General features: G+C 44.3%; 1 protein-coding gene across 1 annotated transcript in view; it reads right to left on the reverse strand.

Moving 5' to 3' along the window:
- Positions 1-842: 842 nt before the first annotated feature.
- The window catches only part of cetp (cholesteryl ester transfer protein, plasma), a 38645-nt gene continuing 13246 nt past the window's right edge, over positions 843-26241 (reverse strand). Inside the window, exons 5-16 of the mRNA XM_080188127.1 lie at positions 24612-24699; positions 21298-21367; positions 18965-19025; positions 17741-17832; positions 14688-14864; positions 13553-13603; positions 12308-12475; positions 5805-5872; positions 5669-5711; positions 4301-4370; positions 1217-1302; positions 843-1123 (exon numbers count right to left, since the gene is read on the reverse strand). Of these exons, the coding sequence (XP_080044253.1) occupies positions 1034-1123; positions 1217-1302; positions 4301-4370; positions 5669-5711; positions 5805-5872; positions 12308-12475; positions 13553-13603; positions 14688-14864; positions 17741-17832; positions 18965-19025; positions 21298-21367; positions 24612-24699 (1064 nt within the window). The 3' untranslated portion in view covers positions 843-1033. The remainder of the gene's footprint in view (positions 1124-1216; positions 1303-4300; positions 4371-5668; positions 5712-5804; positions 5873-12307; positions 12476-13552; positions 13604-14687; positions 14865-17740; positions 17833-18964; positions 19026-21297; positions 21368-24611; positions 24700-26241) is intronic.

The raw sequence follows: 26241 nt of genomic DNA on the forward strand, positions 1-26241 counted from the left end.
CACTGCCCTGGAGGAGCGCTGAGCGGGACTCCTGAGGGTGTCTCCCACACTGCCCTGGAGAGGAGGGTTGAGCAGGACTCTTTCACGGAAACTCATCCAGAGAACTCTGAAAATAGAAGCCCCTCCCAGCTCCCTACCCCAGATATCACTGGTCCATGGGCCAGCACCTGAAGGCAGCAGGAAGAAGCCCACCAGGTATCTCCAGGGCCTGCTTGCAACATCCCCCACACTCTGCTAGCAGCACTTACCTCCTCATACCAGCTCAAGACTTCCACGCCAGGCTGAGACTTTTATATATCTCCTCTGATTCGCGCCAGAGGTAGGAGGCGCAAACGTGGGCGGAGATTGTCGTGTTGATTCTGATAATGGCATAAAAGTAATGCAAATCAGCGGCACACTGGTTCTCTGTGCGGTCCTGGCGGTGCCAGAGTGGGAGATGCGCGCAGATCATAAACGCTCATGGGGAACCCGTGAAATGGCTCGCATCTCCCGCCCCAACCTGCCAGAAAACGTGCGGGTCACGATGGGAGAATTGCCCCGGAAGTTTCTTAATCACCAAATTTCCTCCTCCCAAACTCTTCCCAGGAGATTAGCCTCTCACTCCCTCCTCCAACCACAGCCACTGCCAACCCCGCCACAAGTAAATGTTCTTCAGCTTGAACAGAAAACTGAACCAGTTGAAAATGGATCATCTCACGAGTGTAAGGAACGATCGGGAGAGACTGAATGAAGTAGCACAGGAGAGCATTGACAAGATATCATGGATCACAACTGAAGGGATAAACGTAATATAAAAGATTGCACACATTGTAGTATGATATGGAGCAATTAAATGCCTTTAGTATAATATTTGATTAAATGCCATTTACAATGATGGGTCAATACAACTTGTCAGAGTGATAACAGCAAATCATTGATTTGAAAAATTCGGTTAAACACGTCTTCAGTACAAAGGTCAAATATTTTTCGAGCTAATGCAAACACTCGTTTCATTGGCTCCGCATCCAACCAATCCTCACCATTTATTCTGGATTTAGGATCTTGCCGTTGCCGTGAGGTTCTGGAGGAAATTCTCGAGTAGTTGCCGTGGAAAACCAAAGTCTGTCGCAATGGTCACGTAACCCTGCAAAAAGAGACAAGACTGGAGAGTTCCATCAGACTGTTGGCTGCCCGCCATCAAAATGCTTCTCAAAAGATGACTGTAGTCATTCTCTACCTCATCTGTCTCCATCAGAGAGTTGGTAATATTAAAATTGTGCAGTCCCTTTTTGTCAAGCAGAGCTGTTATGTAAAATTCCACATCTAGTTAAAGAAGAAAACATCTGTTACATTCATTTAAATTCACAGGACTTTCCCCCTGTTTTACCCCCGCTTCCTTACCTTTTCTTCCCCTTCTCCTTTTTTTCATTTTATCTCTCTCTCCCACCCATTCCTCCCCCCCCACATTTTCATCTGCCACAATTTACCCTCCAATTTCAGTTTCTCGACCATTTGGCCATTCACACCCTTTATTCTCCCTATGGGCTGCCATTAGCAGCCTTTCCCCTTGTTTCTGTGGCTATGATTCATCTTTCATTCCCTCCCCCTGCAGTATAAATATCTCCCACTTTCTATGCCTTTTAGCTTTGACAAAGGGTCACCTGAACTCGAAACGTCAGCTCTTTTCTCTCCTTACAGATGCTGCCAGACCTGCTGAGATTTTCCAGTATTTTCTCTTTTGGTTTCATTAAAATTCAGTCTGATGTGGGGCAAGATTAACAGATAATCAATACTCAGTGCATGCAGGTACTTAATATTGTGTATTCAGACACAGCTGAAGCTGAAGACAGATTAAAATTATAAATGCACTTATTTTCTATTCAAAAACTAACTTTGGTGACAAACCTGTCACCAGTGAACAATAAAAGGGAGGTGGCAACATGCCTCATCATAGCAAAATATACTGCTGCCACATTCCTGCATGTTGCCATGTACGAGCAGGCAGGATTTCAGGAAAGGCTGGATATCTGAGTGGTGAAACCCACAGCAACAATTCACAGCATAGTTTTCACATTTGATGTCAGAATGATTTCCGTCTGCGCCATTTTAAAAAATTCAGCAATATAGACATCGCTGGCTGGTCCAGCATCTATTGCCTATCCCTAATTGCCCTTGAACTGAGTGGTTCACTAGGCCATAGGTTAGGTGGACTGGCCATGATAAATTGCCCTTAAGTGTCCCAAAATGCGTAGATTAGGAGAATTAGCAGGATAAATATTTGGGGTTACAGGGACGGTGGGGAAGAGAGTTGGTGCAGGCTCAATGGCCTCCTTTTGCACTGTAGGGATTCAATGAATTTAGAGTCAACCACATTATAATGGGTCTGGAGACACACATAAGCCAGACCGGGTAAGGATGGGAGATTTCTTTCCCTAAAGGGCATTTGTGAACCATATGGGTTTTTATGACAATTGACAATGGCTTCATAATTGTCATTAGACTTTTAATTCCAGATTCTTATTGACTTCAAATTTCACCATCAGCCATGGTGGGTTTCGAACCTGTTTCCCTACAGCATTACCCTGCGTCTCAGGGGTGCTAGTCCAGTGATAATACCACAACGCCACCATCTCCCTGCACAGAGCTGCTTATATGCCAGTGACAAAGGAAAATGTAGCAAGGCTCTTCATGGTACTGTTCTGGTTAATTTGTCATTCTATACAATAAACTTAAAAATCAAAATAAAAGTGTACTTGGAGGATGGATGGGAGAGTGGGGACAATTCACTCCCCAATTAGAAGTTGTTAGCAATACTAATAAGGAATATTCCTGGATCTCTGCCTAGTCTCTGCTGGGTTAATAATTCTCAATTAAGGCAGCAAAAGGACTGTTCTTGTTAACTTCAGAACTATGGTTCCAGAGAGGTTAATTGTTATTGGTACCAATGTGCAGATGCACACATGAAAACTGGTACCTGTGGAACCAGCTGCTAAATTCCGAGGAAATAAGACAAAAATGTGAAGATGAAGTACCATGACCTTGATTCAAATCGGAGTTAAAGGGGGCGATCTTACCAGCTCATCATGATGTTTGATCAGAGTGGGGAGCCTGTAGGATCACAAGAGAGGCCTTGTCTCGCCTCTCGCGATATTACTGGCACTGTGAAGCCAGAGTGATCAGCTTTGCGCCTGGGAAAGTCACAAGGCTGATTACGATATTTAAATCTCAATTTAAAGATTATTAGTGAGCCCGGGATAGAATCATCTGGGCTCATTTGCCTTAGTGGCCTCACTAGCGAGGACCTACACCGGTGAGGATCACGTATGGTTCCCCACCAACGAAGACCAGATGTGATAGCCTTGCTGGTGGGACAAGAGGCTATTGAGGCCGCCCGGGTGGTCGTGGATGGGGAGGAGACAGTACCCATTGGGTCTGGGACCCAGGCAGTGCCAGACCAACACCCTGGCAGTGCTCACTGGGCACCTCAGCACCAACCACGAGGTACTCGGCAATGCCAAGGGGTGGGTCCTGAAGGGAGTGGGAGGGGCCTGAAGGGGCAGGGCCTATGAGGAGGTGGGGTGTTTGTGCACTCTGCAACTGGGGATTGGCCATGGCAGTAATTGGCCGATAGGGGTGTACTGTAGCGGCAGTTGATTGGCGGGGGCGGTATTGGAGGGTGATTGGCCAGTGATTGCAGGGAAGGGGGCAACGTCCAGAGGGTCAATATTCGGAAGCTGTGTGGAGATCTCTCAGTCTTCTGTATATAAGTGTACACAGAACACTGAGAGATCAAGGCATATGTGCATCAGTACCCCTTACAGTCAGCAGCCGGCTTCCTGGTGAGAACAGACTCTGTCCACTCCCCCTACTGGTGTGAATCACACTTTGCCTCTTTTTTTGCAATAAGTGCTGTATGATTGCATCTGAGACCTTGTCCAGATATGGGTGTGATTCTCTCCTGTTTTCACGCGCTCTCAGCACTTAGAAATCTTTTTGTTAAGATCACCCCTAAAGCCTCTTTAATCTGGTCTTTGCCTACACAGCACAAAACCTCATTACACTGAAGAAATTGCATTCCATATGGAATGATGAATTTGAGCTGAAATGTTACTACTTTCTCCCCATTTGGAAGCTGGCTGGTTTGTGTTCGGCCCTAGGCATCATTAAACAACAATATGTGTCCCATTGAAAGTGAGGAGAAATGTAAAAGACAGCGCCAACTCACTATCACCTGCTTTACATCATAATCGCAGAAAATACAGATCCACCCCACAGTTTATGTTCATCTGCTCAATCCCTGTTCCCCCACAAATATACTCACAGGAGATTATCTTTTCCAGTCCTCCTGCTGAGAAAAATGCCTCCAAATAACTTTTAACTTTACTCTCATCCTGAAATGACAATTTTCCACAGTCTGAAATACTCCCCAATACCGCAGCTCATTCCTCAAAGCAACACAAACAATCACAAGAGTTAACAACATGGGGGAATCTTTTATTTGAACTTTGGACAAGCTAAAATGAGCACGGGGCATGCTGAGGGATTGGTTTATTCTCCGTGTCTGGGGACACAGCAAGATGGGACACAGGTTGTGGAATCAAAGGGGCCATGGGAGGAACAAGCTTCCTACTCTTACCCTTTGTGAAACCAGTTGGTTCTATCGTACAGGGAACTTGTTTAAGATCCATATTCTTATGGGTCAACAATTGGTTCCCTGAACTTGCAGCCTGTTGTGCTATGGACTGTATTCAGCAGTCTTGGGTATCTCCTCCTAATTGCAATCCTAATACACTAGTGGGAAAGTTTTGACAGTTCAGACAGCTGGTCTGATTCAATGGAGCAAATAAAATTCATAATGCTATGAATTATAACCACAAAACATTGCTATCCAAAGGGAGGCCATTCTGGCCATTGCACCAGGGCAGAGGAAGAGAAGGGGGGTTGCTAACTAGAGTCAGGCCTGCCAACTCTAGAAACAGTTCAGAGGCAGCCACACGGGCTCTGAGTGCCATAACAGGCTGGTTTATAGACCCTCCTCTTTGTCCCAATTGTTTTATTTAATACTAGGCCCTCAACTCCTCACCCATCAGTTCCCTCTATCTCACATCATGATCCTCTACTTATTCCCATGGCCCCTCAAATCTTCCATTTCATCCTATGCCTCTCCACCCACCCGGAATGGCTGCCCATTCCCTCCATGCCAACCTTTGCCCTTCCACCCACCTGGAATGCTCCCCCCATGTCAGTCAATGCACATCCATGCCCAGTCACCCTGTATACACACTATATAGAAGCAATGAAACTTATAGTAATGCATTTGTGACAAAGCTTTAAAACTCATTCATTCATTCATAACTTTTGTAAAAAAACAACACTGCCTTTACTGTAGCTTTATAAAAGTCTCAATCACCCAGACCATCCAATGGATATCTAGGCTCTCAGCACTCTTGGTCGATAGCCCATATATCCATTAGTCTATTGAAACAGCTGCACCCAAGGGAAAACAATGCTTGATCAACAACTTTTTCTCTTAAACCCATTTTGTCACTTGCACAATGTTTATTTACACAAGATAAAGAGATGAATATTGTTTCATTTTGATGGCATCTCTTGCAAGCTACCATTAATTTACGAAGCGTGCTGAACTTGCTGAACCCATGCTTTCCGAAAAGATTTTGTGTGTACTAACCAAAGCGATCACAGGATTACTCCTCACAACCTTGACAGCCCAGCTGTGGAGTGACACAGTTTGAAAGGTTAATAAGTCTCAGTAATAACATGCACCATATTCCAAATAATTGTAGAGTAGCAAATTAGGAACTTACAGATTGGAAGAGGGCCGCAGGCAGATTTTCCTCTCTGCATAAGACGCATGGATAATAGTTTCAGAATCCTAAACATAAGGGGAGGAAAACACTGATTAATCAGTTATGCCTTTAACTTGGAATCACACAAGTAGTTACATTTACAATGCCCTGCATGGAACGTATAATAGCAGAGCAAAGTGCAGCAGATGCCGGTAATCTGAAATATATTGCTGCTTCACAGCACCAGGGACCTGGATTCGATTCCCGGCTTGGGTCACTCTTTGTGTGGAGTTTGCATGCTCTCCCTTTGTCTGCATGGGTTTCTTCTGGGTGTTCCGGTTTCCTCCCGCTGTCTGAAAGACATGCTGATTAGGTGCACTGGCCATGCTAAATTCTCCCTCAGTGTACCCAAACAGGCGCCAGTGTGTGCCGACTGGGGAATTTTCATCGTAACTTCATTGCAGTGTGAATGTAAGCCTACTTGTGACTAATAGATGAATAAATAAATAAATAAACTTTGCTTGATGAAGGTATCTCTCTGCACAGATGCTTCCACATGCCCTGAGCATTTCCAGCACTTCACGTTTCCGTTTGAGCAAAAACAGCGCCTTTTTCCAGCCCTCTGAAAAGCAATCAGGTTTCGCCCTCCTACAAAAACAAGCCCAACAGCAGCTGCCTGAGGTTTATTCTGACATAACGTTAAACATGAATTTCAGAGAAAACGTTGAGGCATGAAGAAAAAATAAACAAATTGGTAAGCAAAGAAAAAAACAAGCCAGATTTTCCAGCTATTTCCACCAGCAGGATCTTCCAGTCCCGCCAACAGCGACACCTGGCCAAGGAGTCCCCAGCAACAAAACACCATTGACAGTGGGGTCTCGAAAATCCCACCCAATGTTAAAGCAATAAAGTGATCATTTTAAAAAATGAGTAATTAATAAAAATGACTACTATAAAGTGCCAAGCTAACCTCTCAGCTAGGCCTTCTCTTTTCCACAAGGCCTAGCTGAGAGGAGCAGCCCGTGAGACCCAAATCAGCACCTGGGAGGCAGAGACTGAAGGCGGTAAGTGTATAAATAGAGTTCGAGGTGGCCTCACAGCCTAGTCTTTTCCAGGAGGCCTAGCTGAGAGAAGCAGCCTGCAGGACCCAAATCAGCACACTCCATTTTCAGCAGCACCGGGAGAACCTTCTGGATTACTTCCTGTTGATGTCAGATTTTCAAAAGCGAGAGAGGCTCCTAACTTGTTCTTTATAAATCAGGGGACCCATGTCCTTAACGCGTTCATTCACAAGTTCACAGGACCTGGGCTACATTTTGTAAGGTAAGAGATTTTTTTCACATTTACTAGAGGGTAGCAAGCTGGACTTAATATTTATGCCAATCTGTACTAATCAGGAGACACACTCATTTTAGGGGGCCCATTCGTGATAACAGCAGCAGTAATTTTTAATTGCCTAACTAGTATTTAGTTTTTATTCTAACAACCAATAGAGGAAGAGCAATGTCAATTGGTGAGGTTGTGTGCTACTCCTGCGAGACGTGGGATAGCATGGACACTTCAAGTGTCTCTGTGGGAAGTGCATCCAGTTGCAGATGCTCAGATCTTTAAAAGTGGCAGCAGACAGATCAAAAAGATGGCGAAGAAAGCATATGGCATGCTTGCCTTCATCAGCCTGGGCATCGAATATAAAAGTTGGCAAATTATGTTACAGTTATATAAACATTGGTTAGGCCACATTTAGAAGGGCCTGTTCCTGTGCTGTACTGTTCTTTGTTCTAACCAATCGCACCTTTCTGCCTTTTTGTCCAATTCTGGACACCACATGACCAAAAGGATGTGTAAGTTTTGGAGGGAATACAGAAAAGGTTTACCTGGATGTTGTCTGGTATGGAGGATATTAGCAATGAGGAGAGATTGAAAACACTGGGATTGTTTTCCATGGAAAGATGGAGGATGGGGGGAGGGGGTGACCTTTTCTTAAAGTTTTAAAGTTTATTTATTAGTCACAGTAAGGTTTACATTGACACTGCAATGAAGTTAAGTGAAATTCACCTAGCTGCCACACTCCAATGCCTGTTTGAGTCAATGCACCTAACCAGCACGTCTTTCAGAATGTGGGAGAAAGCTGGAGCACCTGGAGGAAACCCACACAGACACGGGGAGAATGTGCAAACTCCACACTGACAGTTACCCAAGCCGGGAATCAGACCTGGGTCCCTGGCACTGTGAGGCAGCAGCGCCAACCACTGTGCTGCCCATGCTTACCTGACACCATGCTACTGTGCTGACCTAATAGAATTTTATAAAATTATGAGGGGCAAAGAACATATGGAAACTTTCTCCCCAGGGCAGAAATACAAGGGGGCATAAGCTCCAGGTAAGGGGGAAAGGATCAGTAGAGGTGTGCAGAGGAAGTTTTTTTACACAGAGGGTGGTGGAGGCTTGGAATGCACTGCCAAGTGAGGTGGTTGAGGCAGACACATTAGTGATGTTTAAGACTTATCTGTATAGACACATGAACAGATGGGGAATAGAGGGGTACAGGTGGTTGGTCCAGGTAGGATAATGTGACTGACGCAGGCTTGGTGGGCCGAAGGGCCTGTTCCTGTGCTGTACTGTTCTTTGTTCTAAAAAATAACACCTTTCTGCCTTTTTGTTTCAGAAGCAGAGCAGGAGAGAGACAGACTATGGCCCATGGCCTGGTCGCCAAGGAAGGGGGAGAGGGATTGGAGCCAAGATAAGGACTGGGTTTAACTAACACTAATCTTAAAATTTGCCTCTGGGAGCACAGGCAAGTTGGCTTCAGCAGAATCCATACACAAGGGAGGGTGGAGAAAGCCTGGGTTTTTCTCCTCTCCCAACCTGCTGTGGGGAGGGAGGAGGTGTGTGTGTGTGTGTGTGTGTGTGTGCTTCAGAGTTTCCTCTCTTTCTCACCCTTAAACTCATTCACACACATACACACTCCTCCCCCCTCCACCTCGTCTAACACTCCAGCTGCCCTGGGTTTCACTGTAGCTGCAGCTGCCACGGGTTTCACTGTAGCTGCAGCTGCCACTCCTCCTACCCTCCTCATCCCACTCCGCCATCGTGATTCCTGTAGTTCTTTAGTGGGCTGGCTCCTGAAATGAAGGGGGAAACAAGACCAAAGGTAGACAACATCACCCAGAATGCACCCTGACTGTCAAAACAATTGGCTGCACGGACCCAGGCTCTTACTCCAGGGCATTACCCGGCCCTAGAGCAAAGCCCTCACCACAGACACAGAGAGAGAGAGGCAATGCTGGCATTACTGGCAAAGGCAGAAGCTGAAGGCACGGATGTTTTGCATTTTGTTTAAAGTTTATTTCTTAGTGTCACAAGTAGGCTTACATTAACACTGCAATGAAGTTACTGTGAAAATCCCCTAGTCGTCACGCTCTGGTGAGAATTTAGCACGGCCAATCCACTTAAACCAGCATGTCTTTCGGACTGTTGGAGGAAACAGGAGCACCCAGACGAAACCCACGCAGACACAGGGAGAACATGTAGACTCTGCACAAGCAGTGACTCCCCAACCTTACCACTGAGAAGCAGATGGGACAGCACTGCCACACATCTTCCCCACTCAGAGGAAAATCCACGTCATAACGTTAAACAGCAGAATCATATATTGGATGATTCACCAACTCAGAATCAGCCACTGAAGACAGTTTAGTCAGATAGGTATAGATTAGTGTGTCATTTGTTGTTGTAACACAGCGTGAGAACATAGAAAACTGTACTACTGATCTTGATCACCACAACGGAATAAGGTTAGTCAAACGTTGGCTCATTTAAAACTTGTGTAAATATCTAATGCAAAAATTAACTAGAAACGGAAATGTAAAATAGAGATGCAAACACTAAATCCACCATCCTTTCCCTCATGAATTTTGCTCAGTAGTATCTCTAGTCTTTGCTTTATGTAAATGTCCCACAGTATTTGAATGTTGTGGGCAGGAGTGTGAAGTAAAACAATATTGCATTAATGAAAATAAGAGCTCATGGGACAAGGGAACTCACCCACACATTCTCAGAGATGCAAACTTTCCAAAAAGGCATCAAATGTTGTGTGGGAGAGAGAACTTTTTTCACTGTAAAATGTACCTTGATACAATTAGGCTGAAAATAAATAGTGGCAGTAATTTCACATTATGCTGGTGAGGGTTGGCGATTTTCTTAGTCCCAGTCATTGATATTAAGGCAAGAGGAATGCAAATTCTCAATGATAGGAATAACCGCACGGTTACTGTCCCTGGCTTGGTATCTAGGCTGCAGCACACTGATGCCACCAACGAGAGTTCGCTGCCCTCCAACTTTGACACGGATGCTGCTGGAGTCAGAGGGCCACATTTAAAATTTACTTTGGAAATAAACACAATAGGATGTCCATTTTCTGACAGTGGCAAGGAGATAAGAAGTAAATGGTTAATCATGAGCAACATATAAACAAGAGTTTAACTTCTCTGAGAAAAGGACAGAGAATGTAAGAGGTCAGGAGACACCAGTGAATAGTATCATGGACAGGGCTGCGGCCTGCTGATACTGGGTGTGTGGACACTTGGTAATTTCCTCCTTTCGGTGACTTATAATTCATGCACCGACTGTATGGTAGTTCCAATTTCAGTAGCTCAATGGAATTAAAGTGCACTCAATTTGCATTTGTGTCTAAAATGTAAACTAAATTTCTCAATCACGTTCAGAGTCTTTGAAGTGCCGGGACAGTCATAGATTATTTTAGCACAGAAATGAGATATTCATCCCATCCAATTTCTATCATCAGTTTGCCTCCACTTGATATATTGAATGTAATCCCACCATCCTGGTCATTCCCTATAACATCAAATATTCCTCTGTTAAAGAAACTATTTGAAAAAATAATCTCAGGACTCAGCTTCAATGACATTTTGTCATAGAAAATTACACATTTTTATCTGTGTAAAGGTCTCATTAACACCTCACTGACCAACGGAAACCATTTATCACCACATGTCTTATTCCAATTTTGAAGGTCTTTATTAGGTCAGCCCTTAGTCAATGTTTTGGGTTTCCCCTTCTCTGAAATATTATATCCCACTCCTTTCACTTTCATATCTCACCTGCTTATTTCTCAGTTACCAACAGCTGCTTGGCCTCTCCTTCCTCCTTCATAGGCACTCATACATCTTAACCTTCTCTGATCGTATAAAAAGGCTTGAACTTTATCTGACTGCTAGACTTTATAAGATGGTTGTGTTTTAAACTGTCTCTTTTGAACTAAGTAAACAGAGTAGTGGAGGGTTCAAAACTGCACAAAATATTCCATCTGAGACATAATTACGAGCTTGTACACTGACACCCCTCCCCCCTTGCTTTTGCATTAAATAGACCTCATTTTCTCTAGATTTAATTTCCTGATTTATTTTCCAAGCTACAGTTATTAGACAAAGAAGGAATTGTGTCTATACCTTTCACAACCTCAGGACTTCCCAAACCATTCTCCAGCCAACAAAGTACTTTTGAATTGTCGCCATTATTGTAATGTAGGAATGGCTGTTATACTTACACATTGAAAATCTCCCTATTTTCCTTCTCTATTTAAACCATACCATTTCAAGCAGATTTCTTATCTCCGGTCTTAGTTCCACACTCTATTCATTCACACTTTTCCAGAGTGAACTATTTCAATCAACAAGGAAGTATTCAATGAATGGCATGACACTAGGAAGTTCTGACGAAGAAAGGGAACTTGTTGTGCTTATCCGTTGATCTATAAAGGTGGAAGGGCATGTTAGTGGGGTAATGCAAATAATATATGGCACACTTACCTTTACCAATCATGGCACAGATTACAAAAGCAGTACAGAACTTTGGTGGGACCACAGCTGGAGTACTATGTGCCATTCTGGTTGCTGCTTTGTAGAAAGGGATGTGTTTGCACTGGAGCAGATGCAGAGGAGATTCACTAGTATGCTGCCTGGAATGGAACATTTAAGTTATGAAGAGAGATTGGATAGATTTGCGTTGTTTTCATTGGAGCAGAGAAGACTGAGGGGCGACCTGATTGAGGTGTACAAGATTATGAGGGGCATAAACAGGGTGGATAAGGAGTGTCAGTCACAAGAGGACCTAGGTTCAAATTAAAGGGCAGGAGGTTTAGGGGGAATGAGAGGAAAAGCTATTTTATCCAGAGGGTGGGCACAGTCTGGAATGTGCTGTCTGGGATGGTGGAAGAGGTGGGTTGCCTCGCATCCTTTAAAAAGTATCTGGATAAGCAGATGGCATGTTATAATATTCAAGGTTATGAGCCAATTGCTGGTAAATGGAATTAGATGGGAGGTCAGATGTTTCTCATGTGTCGGTCTAGACTTGACTGGCTGAAGTGCCTCTTCTACACTGGATGATTCTACCACTTGTCCACCCTATCTTTGTTTTCCTGCAGAGCTCCATAATCTTCATCACAGTTTGTGATCCCTTCCAGTTTGTTGCATTGTTTCTAGGATATCATCAGTGCTACTAACCATTTCCAAATACAGTGCTGTGTGTGAGTCATTGCTGCTGGACAGCACATCAACCTCTACTGATACAGATGCCTGCATAATGGTGCCTACAGGCTTGAAGAGAATGACAGGTGGTCGAAGAGGCCCAAGTTTGATCATCAGATCATGCATTGGAACGTCAGGGATCATCTGTAAAATAGCACGGAAAACATATTGAGAGCAGTCACAGTCTCAATCCTCTTACTCATTGGGCAAATCAATTGCATTCATGCAGGCTATGCTAAAAAATTGATATCTGCAACACTGTATGACACAGGATGGGTGGCACAGCGGTTAGTCCTGCTGCCTCACAGTGCCAGGGACCCAAGTTCAATTCCTGGCTTGGGTCACCCTCTGTGTGGGTTTCCTCCAGGTGCTCCGGTTTCCTCCCACAGTCCAAAGAGGTGCTGTTTAGGAGCACTGGCCATGCTAAATTCCCCCTCAGTGTAGCCAAACAGGTGCCAGAGTGTGGCGGCTAGGGGATTTTCATGGTAAGTTCATTGCAGTGTGAATGTAAGCCTACTTGTGAAACTAATAAATAAACTTTACTTTATAGATGCATATTTTCATAAGAACTTGCACATACAAACAAAAATTGGACTGTGCCTGCGAGTAATCAAGCAAAGCAAATTGTCAGATGTTCACTCTATTCAACAAAATAGGCTGAAGGTCAGGCTGTGACCCTAACCCCCAGATGGTAAATGTGAAAAAGACCCTTTGTCGGAACACTCGTACCATTGATATCAAAGATGGTAAAGATGTCTGTATCCAGACTCCAGGTCAAGCTGACCAACTGAAACAAGGTTCAGTGAGTTTAGCAATAAATTAACATCGACAATGTCTTTTCATGCTTATTAAAACTGTGTGCAATTTTCTTTCCTGTTTTCTTCAGAAATGTCCAGTGTCAAGATGTTAATTAATTAAATGGCGACACATCAGTCTGTCAGAGACATAAGATGGCCAAGTGGGAAAGAACAGATGGCCCCTAAGACTCTTCTTCCAAAGTGTTTACTCAATGTTTTGTCTGCAAAGGTGTGTAGGTTAGATGGATTAGCCATGGTAAATGTGTGAGGTTACGGAGGGTAGGTCATGGAGACGGCCTGAGTAGGTACTCTTTTAGAGAGTCAGTGCAGACTCGATGGGCCAAATGGTCTCCCCTGCACTGTAGGGATTCTATGATACTATGAGGAGGCTAGCCCATTATTAATGAATGAAATGGAATCATACCTGCTGTAAAATGTTTGGCTTGTTATTAGATTCTCCATCTTCAAAAAGTTTCTGTAACGGTAAAGAAACCAGCCATCATAAAGATTGCTTTACACTTTCACGTACTTTAGACACTCCCTTAATTCTCCTATCCCAGAGAAAGCACCTTGTCCTTAGGCAGTTTAATGGGCATCTTTCCAAATTTCACCCAAGTGACCACTCTACACCTTCATAGCGAGAGCCACAATGCCATTTGACCATGAGGCCAAGACAGTGGAAGCCAATACCGCCATCACCCAGGGCAGCAGTCAGGCTCTGGGACCTAGCAGATCTGTCTTCCTATTAATTAGGATGACAAAGAACAAAGAAAAATACAGCACAGGAAGGGGCCCTTCAGCCCACCAAGCCTGTGCCAATCATGATGCTTTAACTAAAGAAAAACCTTGTGCCCTTACTCGGTCCGAATCCCTCTACTCCCTCCCCATTCATGTACTCTTCCAAATGCCTCATAAATTCAGTGATACTAAAGCCAATTTGTAGCCTGCTGCCACAACTCTGACTGAAAGTAGAACTTGACAATTTTGGGGTGATATCAGGAGATACTTTTCTTCGGGGGGAAGGGGTGGAAATGAATTGAAAATTTGAAAACTGACAGATTTATGTTAGGTGAGGGTTATCGATCCAAGGATGGGAAATTAAATTGAAATACTGTGCAGTCAAAATCTAATTGAATAGCAGAACATATTATGGTTACAGAATGACATGCTCTTGTCCCATAGTTCTTATGATTGTGCCAGCTCTTTGAAAAGAGCTATAAGATTAGCTCCACTCCACTGTTCTTTTCCTGATTGCCTCAAGAAGTTTTATATTTCCATTATATATCCAATTACTTTTTAAATCTATTTTCACTATGCTTAAGGCAGTCTAACTCAGTACAGAGAAGAAATTCTGACACATTCATTAGAATGGACAATGCTATTTTAAAGATGATTTGAAGTAATAGATTGGGGATCTGAAATGGGATTCCCTTCCCTGCCCAATATGGAGTACCATTCACAACGGTCTGTTTATATCAAGGGAGCTGATGTTTGATGCTTTAAAATGAAGACTAGAAGCAGAAGCACTTGATATGATTCTGTACAAGTCTGTAACTCACCAGCAAATCACCGTCTGTGAGTTTCAGAGTCAAACGGTCATCTTGATATGCTGTAAAAAGGAGGGAGTTGATCACTGGCTCCGAGACCCAGAGATTGAACATTCTGCTCTCCACTCTCTCAACTGGGATGGCACTGGGTTTCTGTGCAACTGGAGAGTTCTTGTAGGAAACACTACCCTGTGAGACACAACGGTAAGCAGCAGATATCCAAGGCTCATAAACACCAATGCAAAGTGCAATTCGAAAGACAGATATTTTGGAAAAGAGCTTATGATTAATTTTAGACATGTGGTGAATATTGGACTAAAAAAGTGACTTTGGATCCATGATTCCCAAATATTCTCCAGCACTGGGAATTTCATTTCTGGAACTGCTGTAGGCTAAATAATCGAGATTGATGGATTTAATTAGTCAACAACTACCAGGGTGGCAGAAGGCAACTTAGATAGGCCATGGTCCTTTTTCATGGAGTAATCACTATGAAGTGATTCAGGGGAATGGGCCTGCATATTCACATGATTCCAGTTGTTTTGATGAGAGTATCAATCATTGCACTGACTAGTAGCAGAGGGGAGGGGAATGAGATAAGAAACAATAGCACAGTCAGACAATAGAGAGAAAGACAAATTCTCTACCTTGTTGTGCAACTTGGTACAATAAATAATATGAATAAGATTAATGACCATTGCTTTACCTCTAAAGTTAACTCAGTCTCTGCTCAACAACAGGTTTAGTATCTCAAAGGTGAGTAAGAGGTTAGTCCTTAGGATGAGAAGTTCATCTCAAATGGAGGTGTTAAAAGTACTTATATGCTATGGAAATAGGCATTCACTCAGAGAGGTAGAACTTTATGTGCGTGCCATTTATTGCTATTTAAACATTGCAGCAGTTTCTTCCAATTATCAGGCTTTAAATATCCAAGGCGGGACCCCTTTCAGCCTAGACTCCAGCCCCATCCTACCCAGGCCCTATCCCCATAACCCCACGTTATTTATCCCACTTCCCGAGGCTAGCTCAGCCCAGCCCCATCCATCCAGGGATTACCTGAGGCCAGCTCCCTTTCAGCCCAGCCCCATCCATCCAGGGATGACCCGAGGCCAACTTCCTTTCAACCCAGACTCCAGCCCCATCCATCCAAGGATTACCGAAGGCCAGAGTCTTTCAGCCCAGACTCCAGCCCTATCTGTCCAGAGACTACTCAAGGTTGGACCCCTTTCAGACCAGGCTGCAGCTCCATTCAGCACTTGCTGCTGAAAGATGGGATCACGTTCAGATCTGGTTTAATTAGCTCTCCAATACCTTAGCAGATACTTTAAAGGAAGAAGAATAAAGGTGTGTGAATTTTCAGAGCTGATGAAAAAGAACGTGCTGCCTGTGGGGAAGGTCCAGCAGAACACTTTAAAGCAATGGTGCTGAAAAGACTCAGTGATGTAACAGACTGCACTCATTCCATTACACTATTAATAGAAACAGTTCCACTGTAAATAAATTAATTCAGCTCAGAGTCAGACTGAAATATTCCACGTCTCAGAAAAAAAACTGAAGTCCAATTTTGATTGTGATTCTAACCTATTGGATCCTGTCAGTCATATTCTGTCACTGCAGCAGGTGGTCAGGAAGGCGAATGAGATGCTGGCCTTCATAGCGAAGGGGGATTGAATATAAAAGTAGGGAGGTCTTGCTGCAGCTGTATAGGGTATTGGTGAGGCCGCAACTGGAGTACTGTGTGCAGTTTTGGGCGCCGCACCTGCGCAAAGATATTTTGGCCTTGGAGGGAGTGCAGAGGAGGTTTACTAGGCTGATACCGGAGTTGAGGGGGTTGAGCTATGAGGAGAGGCTGAATAAACTGGGCTTGTACTCGTTAGAGTTTAGAAGAATGAGAGGAGATCTCATTGAGACGTATAAGATGATGAATGGGATGGATAGGATAGAGGTGGAGAGACTCTTCCCGCTCAAAAAAGACAATAGGACTAGGGGGCACAGCCTCAAGATAAAGGGGGGGCGGTTTAGAACGGAGTTGAGGAGGAACTTCTTCACTCAAAGGGTGGTGAATCTCTGGAATTCTCTGCCCGTTGAAGTGGTGGATGCTGCCTCGCTAAATATTTTTAAGACGCGGGTTGATGGGTTTTTGATAAGAGAGGGGATTAAGGGTTATGGGGAGAGGGCGGGAAAGTGGAACTGAGCAGCGACAGATCAGCCATGATCTTATTGAATGGCGGGGCAGGCTCGAAGGGCTGGATGGCCTACTCCTGCTCCTATTTCTTATATTATCTATTTATTTATTTAAGTGCCTCCTTCCTGCCATTACTCAACTGCCAATTTGGCCTCTGACTACTCCAGCCTGGTTTATTAACTGATCACAGCACCAGCTGCAGGATAGTCCCTGCTCGCTCTCTCTCCGTTCAGAGTACTTCCTCCTCTAATTGCCCCTCCCTCATAATGGCTCCCAATCTCCATTCAGTGCCTGCCTCTGTTGTGTGATCCAAGCTGGGTAACTCCTCCTGTTTCCCTATGCTGTAATATATAAATCCATACTCCTATGGTGCACAGAAATCTTTAAATCTTGTCAGGTTCGTCTTATGAATAACAGTCAAAGAAATCATTGAATCCCTAGAGTATAGAAGGAGGCCAGTCAATCCATCAAGTCTGCATCGACTCTTCGACAGAGTATCCTCCCAGGTCCTATCCCCTTAATCCCACGTATTTATCCCACTAATCCCCCTTACCCTACACATCTTGGAACACTAAGGAGCAATTTACTATGGCCAGTCAACCTAACCTGCATATCTTTAGAAACGGAGTATCAGAGAAAACCCACGCACACACGGGGAGAACGTGCAAACTCCACACAGACAGTTACCCAAGGTTGGAATTGAATCCAGGTCCCTGGCACTGTGAGGCAGCAGTGCTAACCACTGTGCCATCCATAGATCACAGATAAAAGTTTTACAATGGGGCTTAGTGCAGGTTAACTCAAAATATGAGGTGCCGAATTTTCACGACGTTATCCAAAGGCCGCAGTGGATTTTCCTGTTTGTGCTTTGCACACTTACCTTGTGCCATGATTCAATGTATCCTGAGGTATGTACTGGATCAGCAGTTAATTCAACACTTGTTGCAATCTCCCCATCCTGTATGAACAATGCTGTATGAAGAGAGAAGGTGCTGGTTATAAAAAGGCTACATTGCTAAAAGTACGCTCAGCACAGCTTTCAAATAGGTGGCCTAGCAATTAATGCTGCAGGATTGGAAGACCCAAGTTCAATCCCGACTGGTGTTTCCACTAGGACTTCCCCTCAAGGAGAAATGAATTGTTAATCTTCCAACACAAGATCTATAGTAGGGGCCTCAGAGTCAGCAGGTCATAGCCTCAAATCCCACAATGGATTTGAGCAAAGTAATCTAGATTGGTGCTTCAGCGCTGTATTAAGGGTGCTCTGTATTGTCAGAAGCAGTTATTTAGATGGGATGTTCAGCCACAGCCCTGTCCTGATTATTTACATCAACCTGGCACGATTCAGAAAGCTACAGGACGTTCTCTGCCGGCCAGCATTTCTCCCTCAAACAACACTGGCACTGGCAAATTGGACTTGGGCCTAGATAACAAGAGTAACTGTTCTTCAGAAAGTAATCCTTTGAGGTGTCCTTTGGAGGTACCTTTCTTAGGCCCAAACCTTCCTTTCATTGTGGCCAGTGCATTTCCTTCCTTTATTAGAGATCAGCAATGATGGTACTGAATGGTGGAGCAGGCTCGATGGGCTGAATGGCCAACTCCTGCTCCTAGTTCTTATGTTCGGTTGTACACAATCCCTCTCTTCTGTAGTGCTGCCAACAGGCTGGGATTGTAAATATCTGTGGACATATGGAAAGCCTGGTTATCTAATCATCTGATCACAGAATTCCTACAGTGCAGAAGGAGGCCATTTGGCCCATCAAGCTTGCACTAATAACAATCCCAGCCAGGCCCTATCCCTGTAACCCCACATATTTACCTGGCTAATCCCCCTGACACTAAGGGACAACTTACAATGGCCAATCAACTTAACCCGCACGTCTCTGGACTGTGGGAGGAAACTGGAGCACCATGAGAAAACCCACGCTGACACGGGGAGAACATGCAAACGCCACACACATAGTGACCCAAGGGTGGAATTGAACCTGGTGCTGTGAGACAGCAATGCTAACCACTTTGCTGCCATGCCACTCATCGTGGTAAAGGATGGGAAAATATGAAGTGATAACAATCTCACTATTGTTTATGAAAGGTTATCTCTTACCTGCCTGACGTAGAGTGAAGTCTGCCAGTAGATTTGCCATCTTATAAATTTCTGTACAGATCTTAAAACATACAATTCCAGATTAGAGAGAATGTTGGGAACATGCTGTTACAAGTTTGTTTTCATGAATGGAACAATCCTGGCAGAAACACAAAATCAAACTAATCAAAGTAATTAAATATAAAGAGCATGGATTAGACAAAATTAAATTTCTTCAGAATAAAAAGAATATGCCATTTCTGCAAGGAGTTACAACTCTACCATATGTCAATTATGCTCTAAAAATAGGTCTGTTATCTTTGTCTGAGGCAGAAGTAACTCCTTGAATCAGGCCTGGTGTTTACAGATACAGGGTGACCCTTAAATACAGGTTGGACCCTTAGAGGATGAGAGGGGGGACTTAGTGGTAGGGGATGGGGATATGGCTGAGGTCTTGAATAACTTTTTTGTTTCGGTCTTCACGGAGGAGGACGTGAATAATTTGCCGGGTGTTAGAGATGGAAAGGTGGTAGGACTGGAGGGTCTCAATGACATTATTGTTACTAGAGAGGCGGTGCTCGACAGACTGGAGGGACTGATTGTGGACAAGTCCCCAGGACCGGATGGAATGCATCCGAGGGTTCTGAAAGAAATGGCGGAGGTGATGGTGGATGCCTTGGTGGTTATTTTCCAAACGTTGCTGGATTCCGGGGAAGTGCCGGAAGATTGGAAAATGGCTAATGTTATGCCGTTGTTTGAGAAGGGTGGCAGGCAAAAGGCAGGGAATTATAGGCTGGTTAGTTTAACGTCTGTTGTAGGTAAAATGTTAGAATCCGTCATCAAGGAGGAAATAGCGAGGCATCTTGAGGGGAATTGCTTGATAGAGCAGACGCAGCACGGTTTCGTTAAGGGGAGGTCGTGTCTGACAAATTTACTGGAGTTCTATGAGGATGTGTCTAGGGCGGTGGATAGAGGGGAGCCGGTGGATGTGGTCTTTCTTGATTTTCAGAAGGCGTTTGACAAGGTACCTCACAAGAGGTTATTGCAGAAGGTCGAGGGACATGGAGTTGGGGGTAGGGTGTTAGCGTGGATAGAGGATTGGTTGTCAAATAGGAGGCAGAGAGTGGGGGTCAATGGGTGCTATTCGGATTGGCGGTTGGTGACTAGTGGAGTGCCCCAGGGGTCGGTGCTGGGGCCTCAGCTATTTACCATTTATATAGATGATCTGGAGGAGGGAACCGAGTGTATGGTGTCAAAATTTGCTGATGACACCAAGATTGGTGGAACGGCAAATTGCGCGGAGGGTGTGGAGAGTCTGCAGAAGGATCTAGATAGGCTGGGCGAATGGGCCAGGAACTGGCAAATGGAATTTAATGTTGGCAAGTGCGCGGTGGTCCACTTTGGTAGGAATAATGGTAGGAAGGATTATTACTTACGTGGCGAAAAACTGCAGCAGGCGACGGTGCAGAGGGACCTCGGGGTCCTTGTGCATGAGTCGCAAAAACCCAGCTTGCAGGTGCAGCAGGTGGTCAGGAAGGCTAATGGGATGCTGGCCTTCATAGCGAGGGGGATTGAATATAAAAGTAGGGAGGTCTTGCTGCAGCTGTATAGGGCATTGGTGAGGCCGCAGCTGGAGTACTGTGTGCAGTTTTGGGCGCCGCACTTGCGCAAGGATATTTTGGCCTTGGAGGGAGTGCAGAGGAGGTTTACTAGGCTGATACCGGAGTTGAGGGGGTTGAGCTATGAGGAGAGGCTGAATAAACTAGGCTTGTACTCGTTAGAGTTTAGAAGAATGAGGGGCGATCTCATTGAGACGTATAAGATGATGAATGGGATGGATAGGATAGAGGTGGAGAGACTCTTCCCGCTCAGAAAGGATAGTAGGACTAGGGGGCACAGCCTCAAGATAAAGGAGGGGCGGTTTAGAACGGAGTTGAGGAAGAACTTCTTCACTCAAAGGGTGGTGAATCTCTGGAATTCTCTGCCCGTTGAAGTGGTGGAGGCTGCCTCGCTAAATATTTTTAAGACGCGGGTTGATGGGTTTTTGATAAGAGAGGGGATTAAAGGTTATGGGGAGAGGGCGGGAATGTGGAACTGAGCCACGGAAGATCAGCCATGATCTTATTGAATGACGGGGCAGGCTCGAAGGGCTAGATGGCCTACTCCTGCTCCTATTTCTTATGTTCTTATGTGACTTCTTCAGTCATGAAGGCAGACTAAATGCCTGTTGTACTTCACAAGTTTTGGAAAGAATTCTGGCACACAGAAACAAGACAAAATCTCTCTCTTGAGAATTATTGAAGAAAAGGAGAGAAGCAATGTCAACCTGCACACATAAAATGAAGAAGGATTACCTGTCCTTTGACAGTATGTCTCAAAGTGAATGAGACAAAATCGGTGAACAGTCGTTGAATCCAGCCGGCCCTGTTTAGACAGCAGGAAGAACACAAGGCTAAAACAATCAAATATCCTCATTGGTTTCATACACTAGCCAGCGACAATATTTAGCAAAATGAAGAAACAAGGCAAGCAGATGAAAATAATAACATATTAAAAATTCTCTCCTGGGATTTGGCCATCACTGGCATCGTCCCTCTGTAGTTACTGTGAGAAGGTAGTGTTGTCATGCCCGAGGAGATTATTCTTTGCCATGGCTTAATATGACCCAGTGGTTTCTTAGGTCACTTCACAGTGCAAGAAAGAGGTATTCACATTGCGTGTGCTCCACCATAGTCCAGATGACCATGGGCCACTAGTCCTTTTAAGGGGGAATGCTGACTGGTGGTGATTTAACTTGAGGGTCGCCACACAAGGGGCAAGGTTGAGAAGGTGGGGCCTTCATGAAGAATGTACAGGAATTGAAACCACACTGTTGGCATCGCTCCACATCACTAACTAACTGTCCAGCCAACTTAGCTAACTGACACACCACATTGGTGAAAAACTGGAGTCACATACAGGCTGAGTGGACAAGACAGGCAGGTTTCTTTCCTTAAATATTCTAATAGTTTCATGACCACTTCTACTTAGACCATCTTATTTCCAGATTTAATTTTTGTTTCAAAGCTGAATTCAAACTCTCAAACTGCTGTGAAGAATTTGAATCCTATTTGTCTGGATTATTAACCACTACACTTTCATACCCAGCATACATTTTCAAAACTGAGAAGGATTAGGAGAAACTGAAAGAATTAAAGATTCTGGATGATAGTATAAAGATTTGCATTGGAATTAGTCCGGCACCCAGCATTTCAAACATACCGGTAGAAAGTTGGCATTTCTGAATCCCTGCTGTCGAGTGGGAAAATAAACAGACAAAATAACTAGTGTGCATCCCCACAGAAACATGTTTTCCCTTCCAGAACACCCAGTTAAATCTGTTCATGTAGCCCTTCCCCCTTGAGTAAATGTCATTGAGCCCAAAATTGCACCAAATTTCAGCCCAACCACCAAGTTTAAGTTTTTAAGTTTACTTATTAGTGTCACAAGTAGGCTTACATTAACACCATAATGAAGTTACTGTGAAAATCCCCTAGTTGTCACACTCCGGCAGCTGTTTGGTTATGCTGAGGGGGAATTTAGCATGGCCAACGCACCTAGCCAGCACGTCTTTCGAACCGTGGGACGAAGCCGGAGCACCCAGAGGAAACCCATGCAGACATGGGGAGAATGTGCAGACTCCACACAGTCACCAAAACCGGGAATTGAACAAGTTATGCAGTATACCTCAATTAACTACCCACCAATACTGCTGCGTGTGTATTGATGATGTATTTTAATACAGGCATGCAATATCATTCTGTTTGCTGCCCCATTAGCAAATCATCAGTCCTGGGTAATCAGTCGCAGTGCATAACAGTGCTTTGATTGATAACAAAACTGGAGGTAGGTTATAAGCAAGCCAGAACATGTTGTAATACAAACAGAATGAGCTATCTGTTGGTAATGACAGGGCACAAATTTAAAGTTATTGGCAAAAGAGCCAGACTCGACACAAGGAAAACATTTTTTTTACTGACCAAGGTTGCTATGAACTGGAATGAATTCTGGAAGCAGATTCTCCAATAACTTTCAATGGGAAATTGGATCAATACTTGATAAGCAAGGCTATGGGGAAGAGCAAGGGAGTGGAATTAATTGGATAATTATTTTGAAGAGTTGGAACAGGCACAATGGTTCTGAAGCAAAATTTTAGGACCACCTGCCAGCGACCTTTACCATCTGGAAGGACAAAGATGGCAGATACCTCACAACACCACCACCTGGCGGTTTCTCTCCAAGCCACACACCATCCAGATTTGGAAATATATCGCCTGTCTTTCTGTCACTGGGTCAAAATGCTGGAATTCCCTCCTTAACAGCAGTGTGAGTGTACCTACATCCCAGTGACTGCATACGTTCAAGAAGTCAGCTCACTGCCACCTTCTCAAGGGCAGTTAGGGATGGGCAATAAATGCTGGTCTAGTCCGCGATGTCCACAAGCAAATAAAAAGAAAATGAAGGTTCCACTTTAGTTGCAACTGTGAATTTGCACCCAAGTGCGCTGGCAATCACTCTTATTCAGATGCAAGTCATGTTGCCACTCAGATTCATTTGCATAAATCACAAACAAAAACATTGTCAAAAACAGTGCGATCAGCAAAAATAACGCAACCAGGATGCTGTCTGGTATGGAAGGACTGAGCTATGAGGAGAGATTGGGCAAATTGGGGCTGTTCTCCTTAGAAAGGCGGAGAATGAGGGGAGATCTAATAGAGGTGTATAAAATTATGAAGGGTATAGGTAGAGTGAACAGTGGTAAGCTTTTTCCTAGGTTGGATACAAAAATTACGAGGGGCCACGGGCTTAGGGTCAGGGGGGTGAGGTATAATTCGGATGTTAGAGGGAGGTTTTTCACACAGAGGGTGGTGGGGACCTGCAATGCACTGCTTAAGAGTGCTAACCTGGTGTAGTTTTATTATTACAGCTGAACAGGGGATTATCACCAAAAATTAGCCTATTTATACAATACATTGCAATGTATCATTGGTGCTTCCAAGGTGGTTGATGATTGGGGAAGCATTCTTTGGTGTATGCCCAAGTGCGGCATGAAAATCCTTGGCGGTTTAACCACCATTTTCCCTGTGCTAATATCCTGTATTTTCTCTGGTCGAATAAGCAATGGCAGTAGCCACTTTAAAGACACAAGTTCTATAGCTCTGTCATTGTTATCCTTAGCTGTGCAACACTGGGCCAAATATGGCCACATCTGTTATTCTGATATCCATCCCCATCTTTCAATATATCCTTTCATTACTTGTATGATGGGAGGCGCTGGATACAATGAATAATCTGAACCAACTGTATTGGTAATTTCATATCCTGTCTCTTCCTACATGTACCTGTTTGAAAACAATCTTGCTGTACTCTCCCAGTCTTTCAGAGTTTGTTGAGTTATTTGTAAAAACTGAAAAACTTCCAGTAAAAATATATTTTTTAGAAACTCTAATAGGTTTGTCAAACATGATTTCCCGGAACAGGGTGACAGAATTGAAACTAAACCCTCACCACGTAGGGTATTGTATGTCGCAGATGCCAAAAGTGATACTTGAGACAATTTTTTCGATTCATTTTTGAGAGATTGTCAAATAACCACAGATTTTCCACTGCAACAGAAACTCAGACTTACTCCTTGTGCCTTTGTATTTGCAGCATTAACTTGTCAAAGTTCAGCAGGCAATCAGTGACAGTTACGGCAATTCGTCCATTGTCACAGGCTGTAAGAAATCAAAGTTTGTGTATAATGTCATGTCAGGAATTACACAGGATCTTTGCAGGATACAGCTTTATTGGCCGTAAATCCAGACTGATGCAGTCCTTGACAAAAATAGGACCTCATTTCTTTCCCATCAGGTGAAAACAAAACCTTTTCTTGATCAAGCTTTAAATGCAATATAGAATCCATAGAATCCCCACAGTGCAGAAGGAGGCATTCAGCCCTTTGAGTCTGCACTGACAACAAATCCACCTCGGCCCTATCCCCATAACCCCAAATATTTTCCCTGTTACACAAGTCCTTGAAGGTGGCAGTGCAGGTGGAGAAGGTGGCAAAGAAGGCCTATGGTATGCTTGCCTTTATAGGGAGGGGTAGAGAGTATAAAAGCTGGCGTCTAATGTTGCAGTTGGACAGAACGTTGGTTTGCCCGCCTTTGGAGTACTGCGTCCAGTTCTGGTCGCCTTACTACTGGAAGGACGTGGAGACCCTGGAGAGAGTGCAGAGGAGGTTTACCAGGATGCTGCCTGGTATGGAAGGACTGGGTTATGAGGAGAGATTGGGCAAATTGGGGCTGTTCTCCTTAGAAAGACGGAGAAGGAGGGGAGATCTAATAGAGGTGTATAAAATTATGAAGGGTATAGATAGAGCGAACAGTGGTAAGCTTTTTCCTAGGTTGGATACAAAAATTACGAGGGGCCACGGGCTTAGGGTCAGGGGGTGAAGTATAATTCGGATGTTAGAGGGAGGTTTTTCACACAGAGGGTGGTGGGGACCTGGAATGCACTGCCAAGTAGGGTGGTGGAGGCAGGCACGCTAGAGTTGTTTAAGGTTTACTTAGATAGGCATATGAGCGGACTAGAGATGGAGGGATACAGGAGACTGTTCTAAATAAAGATCAAGAGCCTTGGGACATCCCTGGGAAACAACTGATTCCTATGGACCTTCCAACATATTTCATGGCTCACTTGTCTTACTTCTGAGCTTCTGGGGATTCTGTAAATGTCTGTCTGAATTGTGCATGTTTATTGATGTATTTTCTTTTACTTCACAGGTGATTGGGTCCGCCTTGTTGCCCAACAAGGGGCATACACGCGGTGGGTCGTGCAAGGGCTGATCTTGGATGTTGCTTCGAGAGTTGCCTAGTGCTTCACGTCGTTAGTGTACGCTTAAATTGGACCATCTGACTGGCAACACGACAGCTCAGTGACTATCACTGTTTGCTGTGCAGATACATGGATTTGGGCCTGTGTCTGCGGGAGTTTGCACATACTCCCCGTGGTTGCGTGGGTTTTCTCCAGGTGCTCCGGTTTACTCCCACACCCCAAAAACGTGCTCTTAGGCTGATTGGTGTAACAAATTGTCCCTAAATTAGTCTTCCCTCAATCTTCCCCAATAGGCGAAGACAAAGGTCATAGGTAGAGGAGGGCATTCATAATGTTAAAATGGCGGCGCGGGCTCGTTGGGCCGAAGGGCCTGTTTCCCGTGCTGTGTTGTTCTTTGTTTGTTTAATCCCTCTAACCTATACATCCTGGGATACCAAAGG

The sequence above is a fragment of the Carcharhinus amblyrhynchos genome, chromosome 4 (assembly GCF_965287045.1).
Source record: "Carcharhinus amblyrhynchos chromosome 4, sCarAmb.v2.hapA, whole genome shotgun sequence".
NCBI lineage: Eukaryota > Metazoa > Chordata > Chondrichthyes > Carcharhiniformes > Carcharhinidae > Carcharhinus > Carcharhinus amblyrhynchos.